General features: G+C 40.5%; 1 protein-coding gene across 1 annotated transcript; it reads left to right on the top strand.

The window, feature by feature from the left end:
• Positions 1 to 2,098: 2,098 nt before the first annotated feature.
• vps26a (VPS26, retromer complex component A) lies at positions 2,099 to 8,544 on the top strand. The gene is made up of 9 exons (XM_062519514.1): positions 2,099 to 2,186; positions 2,947 to 3,096; positions 3,446 to 3,521; positions 4,045 to 4,201; positions 5,200 to 5,364; positions 5,895 to 6,001; positions 6,663 to 6,731; positions 6,860 to 7,002; positions 7,153 to 8,544. Exons 1-9 carry the CDS (start codon positions 2,184 to 2,186, stop codon positions 7,264 to 7,266), a joined length of 984 nt encoding a protein of 327 aa, XP_062375498.1. The 5' UTR covers positions 2,099 to 2,183; the 3' UTR covers positions 7,267 to 8,544.
• Positions 8,545 to 10,037: the final 1,493 nt, after the last annotated feature.

Here is a 10,037-nt window from a genome sequence, read left to right on the forward strand (position 1 = left end):
TTGCTTGTAGAGGCTTGTGCAAGCTTACTTCCTGGTTCTTGTAAAAATAGTAATAATCAAAAGGCAGAAGTGACTTTATGTGAATGCTTGTACTGTGCCCATGTATCCCATTTTTTCAACATAAATCTCATGACTTTATTGGCTTGTTGGGGAGTGTGAGTTTCATGACAAAGTGACTTCCCAAGAAGCGTCACTTATGGTCATGTTCTTTGTGTGTGTGTGTGTGTGTGTGTGTGTGTGTGTGTGTGTGTGTGTGTGTGTGTGTGTGTGTGTGTGAGAGAGTGAGTGAGTGCAGTGGTGTAGTCTAGTTATCTAGTTGGTATACTCTGTACTATTTAGTGGGTATACTGTTATCAACCCCAAATGTTAATACGTATCCTTGCCTTTTTTAAGTGGATATACTGAGACAGTAGTGCTTTTGAAGTAGGCATACTGTGTGGTCCTGCGTATCATGTATGAGTGAGGGAGAGAGAGAGAGAGAGAGAGAGAGAAAGAAAGATATACGTGTGTGCGTGTGTGTGTGTGTGTGTGTGTGTGTGTGTGTGTGTGTGTGCGTGTGTGCGTGTGTGTGTGTGTGTGTGTGTGTGTGTGTGGGTGGGTGGGTGGGTGGGTGGGTGGGTGTGTTTATGGGTGTGTATCACAATTTTTACACACATTGCATAGACTTTAGGATGGGGCCACTATTGATCATAGATCAAAAGGGAAAGAGAAACTGATTTGACAGAGAAGGCTATACACATAAAACTCATTTCCTGTGTATAGTCTATTTTTATCTACACACCATTAAATAGTGCATTATTGTAAATCCTTTTAATTTTTTGCAACACAAAATAAAAAATAGGCTACTAGATATTAATTCCTGAAACAAGGAGCAAAGAGCAGACGCTGGTAGGCTACTGCTGAGGGGGTGGGTTACTTTTTTTCTGCAATTGTAAAGTGTACTAACTAGGCTACATCATATGACAGTTCCTCACAGTCACATGATGAGGTGGGCTAGGTTGCACTTCTGGAGCTGGAACACTTCCGTGAAACATGCAGCAACGACTAGGCTGAAGAAATTACTCTGTCAAAATAAAAGCTGAAATTCTGAAGCAATAGCCAATTGTAGGCTATAGCCTAGGGCTAGGCTACTGTACTGTGCGTTTTTCTCCCGTCCTTCATTATATTGTTGTAATAACGTTACTGCATGAGTTGCACGTTCTCCAGGGGCTCTACAGGTGACTATTTGTGAAATAAAGTAGGCCTATAGGGCCTATGCTATTACCTCCCCATCAGTCAAATGATATTTTGGGTTCAGAGGTCAGGCTCTTCTCCTTGTCGGGGTAGAAGTGAGTGTGAGGAAAGAAAATATCAGTGTTGTCCATGACTAAGTTCGTAAATGGCCCATGACATGAATGAAAGTACTAATCAGTCACTGAAAGTCACGAATCAGTCTCTCTCTCCGGCCCTTTCTTCCAAATCCAAATAGCCTACATTTTCCTTGGCCTGGTTTTACTTAAAAACAACTTCTTGACTTCTGTGAAGAATTAGTGAGGACATCAGGTAAGCAATGATGCAGGTCCAATTTAAGCCTATTCAACATCAATATCTATCTATCTATCTGTCTGTCTGTCTGTCTGTCTGTCTGTCTGTGTCTGTCTATGTCTGTCTGTCTGTCTGTCTGTCTGTCTGTATATCTCTGTCTGTCTATTTTCATATATTTATTGTTTTTGCTTACATTATTGTATTTTCATGTAGACATACTTTGACCATTTATTTATTAAGTCTTCCTCACTGTACAATTCACCTTCTAACCTTCTTTTTTTCTTTCTTTTTTGCTCTCAAATATAGCCTCATAGATAGATAGCCTACAGCCTAGTTTGTTATTGTTTTATAATTAGAAGGCCATGTTGTTAACAGCAAATAGCCTATATAGAAATGTAAGGTGCACTATAACATATGGTCATAACTCATGGATCTGTTTCTTGGATCACCAACTGCAAACAATAGTTTGTGGTCTTGTTCTGATATTTTAAGAATTGTAAAAATGAGACGTCCGTATGTTGCGCCGCGTAACTTTTATTTTGAAATGCATATTGACGAATGCGTTCCCCGTGTTTCCTCAGTTCGCAGTCAATGGAATTGCTGTTCAATCATCTGAGGAGTCGAAGAGATATCCTGGACTGTTTTTTAAACGGGTGGAAATGGTGAGTCATGAATATATAAGCATACATGTAAAGCTTAAAATCAAGTGATCATACTGAGAACGCGCCGCTTATTGACAATGAAAGAGAGCACCGGTAACAGAAAATCTCGGCAGATGTTAGCTTGCAAACCAACGCAATTTGCTCAGCTGATTAGCATGCTAGCAAGCGAATAGCTTGCTGTTCAGCTAGCTCGTCTGATTGCTAAGGCCAGGGAAGTCTGTCAGAAACTGATTTGTTTTGATGGGTGGAGTATCTAGACCGGGGCCTAATAAATGCATACAAACTGTAAGTTAATGCCTCACGTGCTTGTAGTCATGCAGTAATGCAGTGTAAAAAACACGATGCATAATAAAACCCACCGTACATAATTAGCGTTAGTATGCCAGAAAAACTGTAACGTTAATGTAAGTGGACGGAGCTATCTATCACTGAATTCTCATGCGCTGCAGGATTTGCCGTCTTGACCTGGATGTTCCACAAACCTTATTTTGTTTGGCAACTATGATTTCAATTGCACATTGCCATTAGACGGCTTATTGAGCTAGGGTTAACCCCGTGATTACAGTGTAATGTTGGGTAAGACAACACGCGCTTCTGTGATGTTTCCCTTGACAAGTTAGCCAGCAGCAGAAATGACAGGACGAGTATCATTATCAGCCCAGGCTTTTACAAATATTAAACAGTCCGTCTTGTGCTTGTGCCTCGTGGATTTACGTACGTGTATATATTTAGCACACCTTAACCTTTACATGTTTCTCAGAGTTTCCTGGGAGGCCTGTTCGGTCCAGTGTGTGAAATTGATGTCGTACTCAATGATGCGGAGACGAGGAAGACAGCGGAACTCAAGACCGAAGATGGCAAAGTGGAGAAGCACTATCTGTTCTATGACGGGGAGTCTGTTTCAGGGAAGGTAGGACAAACACATTTTAACACATCGCATTGCGTAATCTAGGCCAATATTGATGTAGGCTACTGATACCCTAATGATGATGATGTCTCTTTAATGTATCATTGAAATGCACAAACATGGCATGCTGTAGTAGAGAAGAGGGAAACGGGTTAATGGACGAAACAATGAATTGTGTTGAGTCTCCAATTTATGTGGAATGTAAAATAGCTTTATTTTTGAAACAAACCTTATTCAGGTCAACCATGGTAAAGCATGCACATCTTTGGAGGGTTCAACACTGATGTGAATAGTCTGTTGTATAGCCTATATTTTCTAACTTATGTGTTACTTTTGTCATTTTGATTTCAAGGTCAATCTCAATGTGAAACAGACAGGGAAGAGACTAGAGCATCAAGGGATCCGGATTGAGTTTGTTGGGCAGATTGGTAAGAAGTGTTTTTTTTTATTAGTAGTACTATTGATAACCATAAATCAGAAACATATTGTGCTGTTTTTGTTTTCAATGAGAAAATAACCCAAGCGCTTACACAAGAATTCCTTGCCAGGGATTTTTCAGTAACTTAGTTTGGCAGTGGAAAGCTTAGCTTAGCAAGCCATGTGGTGGTCATGTGAAGGCCGAGAAATGTGGCACAGCACCGTACATGGAAAATATAATTCACTGTTGTCCTCAAACCTGCTCTTTGATGGGGAAATACAATGGAATTTGATGTTTACAAATAGATTCCAAATAGATTAATGATATTCTGAATAGATTAATGTTATTGACTGTTAATAAAATGGTCGGTAATGTTTAGAGTTCAGAGGGGTTTATGCAAAAAGATAAATACTTTATATAATTAAATTTTCTACCAAATGTTGAAGTATCAGAATACTCCTAGTTTAAAAGGTTTGGCTGAGGTGTTAATGTTGAATGCAAAAATAAACTGACTGTGCACTCTCTGTGTCCAGAGCTCTTCAGTGACAAGAGCAACACGCACGAGTTTGTGAACCTGGTGAAGGAACTGGCCCTTCCAGGCGAGCTAACTCAGAACCGAAGCTATGACTTTGAGTTCATGCAGGTGGAGAAGCCATACGAGTCTTACGTTGGAGCCAACGTCCGACTGAGGTCAGTGGCTTTCTTACAAGGATACAAGGAGTTTTATTTGTCACGTCGTGCATATCATTACTAAAGTAAATGCAGTGAAATGTGTCAGTTCCTTCGGCTGTTGTGCAGACGGACGGATGGACGGACGGGTTGTAAAGGGGCAGGATAAGTGCAAAAAGCATTTAAGTGCATGAGGGGGGGTAAGAGTAAGCTGCAGGGTGAATGATGTATGCATGCGTGTGGGTGTGCGTGGGGTGATGGGTACCAAGGGACACCCAGGAGCAACAGGGTCAAGGAAAATCTCCCTTGTCCAGGGAAAAACCTTGGGCAGATCCACGGCTCAAGGGGCCAACCCAACTGCCTGGGGCCGTGCTAGTACCTTCTGAGTCTTCTAAAAAAAGTCTCTCCTCGTGTTAATAAAAGTGATGTGTTCCGATCGGCTGTTAACTTGTTATCGTTCTCAAAATCACGTGATGCCCAAGTGATACCCAACGATATCGTTCTTCAGGACGTTATTGTTATAGTTTATGTGTGAATGTTGTCCTTCATATTAACGAGAGCAATATTTGTTTATAGTTATCGCTCATGGTGTGAACAGCCCTTTAGACATGCAATATCTGCTCAAGTATCTAGGACGTTTATAAATAGTTGTTTGCATTTCTGCATGTCAGTGTTGTTGAGATCATAAGCATTGTACACCTAGACTACACATACTACTCCTTATACCATAGACTACACATACTAAACCAAAAGGTGACTTTGGGGGTACATAAACCATAGGATTGTTGTGTTCTATACATTCGCCAGTAAGTGACGAAAACGCGTTAAGTTAAAATGAAATAGTCAGTGTGTCCCATAGCCTCATTTCGGTTTACAATGGCTGCCGTGTGAATAAGGTGAATGTGGTGTTTTCAGTTCCTCTGCAACTGCTACTACTCCAGACAGAGAAGGGCATAAGTGTCATGAGTAATGGTTGATGAGTATGGTTTTCCTCTCACACTTGAATGTGTTCTCCACAGATACTTCCTCAAAGTGACTATAGTGAGAAGACTGTCAGACTTGGTGAAAGAGTACGACCTCATAGTGCACCAGTTGGCCACCTATCCCGACGTCAACAACTCCATAAAGATGGAAGTTGGCATTGAGGACTGCCTACACATAGAGTTTGAGTACAACAAGTCCAAGTAAGCTCTGAGGTTTGGTTATCATCATCACACATGCATTCAGCATCATACTATGAAGCCACACCCCCTTTTTGAAAAACGATTTCCAGTGTTTTGAGGATTTATCCAAGTCTTCTCTTTTAGTTTTGTTTTTAACTACAATAATCTTTTCAAAAAGTGATCTGGATTTTTTGTGTGTTTGTGTCTGTGTGTGAGGCTTTGTGATTTAGGCAAATATGGAGTCAGTTATCTGAATTTAAGACATTTAGGCAGCTTTAGTCACTTGATAGCCAGTGATACAATACGCAATGACAGGCATACAACCGGCATCCATCCATATTTAATGCCAGTTGGTGTTGTATTTCGGACCTACCTTTCAGAATTATTTTAGGATAATCAATCTACAAATCTAGCCACGAAATCCAGACCCAAATCTAGAAAGATTTAGGGTCTGACTATGAGTAATGCAAATAGCCCAACTCGAGGGCTATTTTACTGACTGATTCCGGACTTTGATGTTCAAAGCTGACCCATTTGTGTCATGTCCTCAGATACCACTTAAAAGATGTGATTGTGGGGAAGATCTACTTTCTGCTCGTGAGAATCAAGATACAACACATGGAACTCCAGCTGATCAAGAAAGAAATGACAGGCATTGGTAAGATACAGAAATATTGTGCTGGCTCTATAAATGAGCAGATGTATCAACTAAATGAATATGTTCCTCACATAGACATAAACAATATATCTGTAAAGTCTAGTCCAGGAATAAATTAAAACATCCATTGTACTGTACATGCATTGTATCCATCGGACATTTCCATTGAAAGAAGCTTCTAGTCTAGAGCTGGAATCAATTCTTGGGAAACTGGGCGTACAGTATTAATTTAGAGGAAAGGCCTAAAGTATCTAAGACTTGACATGTGTTATTGTTTGCTGCTTTGGTTCTTTGGTTTGGCATTCTGACTACAGGCAGCACTGTGAAGGAAGGGCCTTACACATCCTTGGTACAACATGCTTTGCATTGTTGCTGTATCCTGTATCATTATGTGCCGTGTTAGATAGGCTTAACTGTTAATTTGCCACTGGGGGAACTCCCCCACCTACATGTACAGCACAAGGAATGTAACACCATCCGTCTGTATAACTGGAATGACTTCCATCCCAGGTCCCAGATTTAAAGAATCATAATGAATTTTAATCACTAATTTATGTTGTTTCATTATACATTTTTTTTCTGTGATATAGCCATACATGCTGATAAATATGGCGTTTAACTAAAAACCTACTACTACTAACCTACTATTCACCCATCCCAGGTCCCAGTACGACCACAGAAACTGAGACTGTGGCCAAGTACGAGATAATGGATGGGGCGCCAGTCAAAGGTAACACACTGTACTGACCAGTGACCGCTGAGAAGAACTGCTGCAAATAATTGCATGCTTATTCCTCAGGTCAGGATGCCTGATTTTCCCTAAGCCGTCTGCTTACCCCTCTGCCCCGCCCCCTTTAGGAGAATCCATTCCCATCCGCCTCTTCCTGGCCGGCTATGACCTGACCGCCACCATGAGAGACGTCAACAAGAAGTTCTCAGTGCGCTACTTCCTCAACCTAGTCCTGGTGGATGAGGAGGATCGGCGGTACTTCAAACAGCAGGTAAAGCAGGCAGCCGCCCTCCCTACCAGTCACACACAAGAATGACAAGTACAGCAGAATTTAGCATACGCGTTCAAACTTGATACAGAGAAAGCATATTAGCATGGTAGGTGTTTGTTTGATGTGATGCTTCCTCATTCCTGTGAACAGGAAATTGTCTTGTGGAGGAAGGCTCCAGAGAAACTGCGGAAACGCAACTTCCACCAGCGCTACGAGTCTCCGGAACCACGGACGACGGTTCCCGCCGAACAGCCTGAAATGTGAGGAGTGGAGGGGTGGGGGGGGGGGGGAGGAGTACCGAATCTGTGGATAGGGGCCACGCAATCAGCCCATCAACCCAGCGAGTCATCAGACCAGAGACCATGACTCCTGACCAGGCTCCACCGCATACTCCACTTTAACATGTGGTGATGTGATCCCTTTTTGCTTGAACAGGCTGCGTTCACCTTGCCGTCCACTGTAAAGCAGTCTTTTATTGCATTAAGGACCTCCTTCCTTTCATGATACACAACACAGACACACTCACAAACACTCAGAAGAAGAAAAAAAAAAACACTGGAACCGACAAAACTACCATTCATTGCAAAATTCATTGCATTTTCTTATTTCTTTCGGGAGTACACTGTGTTCCTTATGTAAAAGACAAAAGGCAAATGTATTCTAATAGAAAGGATTTACCCAGAAGGTGGGATATGAAATTACAGCAACTATTAATATTGCAGTGAGCCAAACAATGCATGTAATCGGTTGGTTGAATCAAGTTAGATTTACAGTTCACTACACTTGTGGAACACATTTTCAAGGTTGCATTATATGGCAAAACAGGCATACTTTGTTCCAAGGGGTGCCATATCTTGGAATTCACTGCAAGCTGTATAAGATTTATATCTCGTAAATTATATTTAGTGTCTAATTTGTATGCTTTTTCTTTGTTTTTTTTTAGTCCCTCTCACAAAACTGTTACAAATTGTGCAATTGATTTACAACAATTCTCTATATATTTGAAGATACTGTATGCTTTCGCAAGAGAAGCTATGGATTAAAAGCAATGTAGCTACAATGTTTGTCATATCCCTCTATTTGTGAGAAGTCGAATCTGTGTCAAAGGTTGAGCGCCTGTTACTTTTTGCTCAGCTTGTGCTTTGCAGGTACTGCGATTACTTTGTCAAGCTGCGGTAATTATGAGGGAGAAATTGAAGTGATGCGGAAAAAAAAATATTCCAGTAAAGTTTACTTAACACCGACTTTCACGGAGGCCACACTAGTTGGCCTGCATCAAGCAAGCGGTTCCCCACTCATTTCTGAACATCATGGGCAGGCATACACAGATAATCTAGTTTTAGTCACTGTATGTAAGTGCCTGTATGGTAATGATGAAATTCTTACGCCAAATATGGCTACACCCCCTGCATGTCAGCCCTCTTTTTACTCTGTATACTGTGTCTGATTTCTTGAGTTTGTGGACCTTAAAAAAATTGTAAATATGTAGCTTCAAGCTATTTATCCATCTGTCAGAATAAAAAATACAGATTTATACTCATACAGGATGTCTGCTGGTAAAATGTTTTTGCATCTTCTAATTGGTTATCTCAACATAAAATTGTATGTGTACAATATGCATGTGCTAGGCTAGGGTACATGTTCAACTGAAACACACCTTTGGTTGTCCAAAATCAAGTGGGTGTGTGTGTGTGTGTGTATGTGACGGAGAGAGATGAGGTGGGTGCAATGCTGTGCACCTAGTTATCACTCCATAAAGGTTTGGCTTTCATATCAGACTCTAGTGTCAACTCAACACAACCAATGCAGAGTAGCATTATAGTTACATTATTAACGTGGACTTTTGACACAAAAATGGGATGACAACTTATACAACGTATATAAAATGACAAACATTGTGTCACTGTCCAAAAACTTAACAAACATACATACCTAACCATATATTTTCTGATTAGTCCTACATGGCATAAAGTAAGTGCCGATAACTTGAAAATGGCACTGCATTATTCTGAATGTGGTATCTTGAGGTAAAGCAGAGACGGTAGATAAACTAAACCTACTATGTGTCAGAAAACATTAATTATTCTGTATGAACATATATTTTCTTATAAATACATCTGTTCTGGTTTTATTAACACATCCTGAGTTCATGTCCAGGGCCTTCCATTCCCCAGCCATCCACTTGATGGAGCCATAGCCATAGCCCCTAGCTTGGCTTGAGCTCGGTTGGCTTACGGGTAGCTAACAGGGTGTCAAAAAGTGTACACTACACTTTCAGACATTTATAATAAACAAATACGTCGGACAACGCACATTGTTTGCACCTGTGATTAAAACATAGCTCTATAAATTCACGCATCCATGACCATGTTATGCAAACTAGCGCAACTAGCATAGCCACATTTACTAAAGCAGAAGGTCCTTTTCCCCCCACTTGGTTCATAATAAGTTTATTCATACAACACATTTCAAACAGTGTGCATTGGTCATTTCATATCCAAGGTACGAAAGGCTTACAAGAGTAATTCAATGTGCCCATAAAACAAATGATGGTAAATAAAATCATAAAAAGTCGATAATAATTTAAAAAAATATATATTTAAAAAAAAAACCTAAAAGGCACAAAGTAATAGGCCTACTGTTCATGTGATGAGCAGGAGGTGCATTCAGTATCAACAACAATGAAGTTGCTGACGAGGCAGCAGTAAAAGTCAGTGTATTTGATCATACAGATGTATCTGGATGCAATCCCTTATAAAATATAACATAAAAATATATACTTGTTCTTCACACATGGCAGTATTTGATACTTTATATAAATTCTCTTTGGTCAACAGCTCCCCCATGTGGCTTACACACTTATAAATTGTTACTCATTAAGCTGTTACAACATGCTAACGGCTGTTTGCTGGTGCCCCTCTCATCCTGGTGAGTGAGTGAGATGTCAGTGCCAGGAATGAGTCACTGTTAATTGCACCATTATTGCATATTCTATTTTACACTGCTGACCCACATTCATCACTTCACAGCTGATA

The sequence above is a fragment of the Sardina pilchardus genome, chromosome 18 (assembly GCF_963854185.1).
Source record: "Sardina pilchardus chromosome 18, fSarPil1.1, whole genome shotgun sequence".
NCBI lineage: Eukaryota > Metazoa > Chordata > Actinopteri > Clupeiformes > Clupeidae > Sardina > Sardina pilchardus.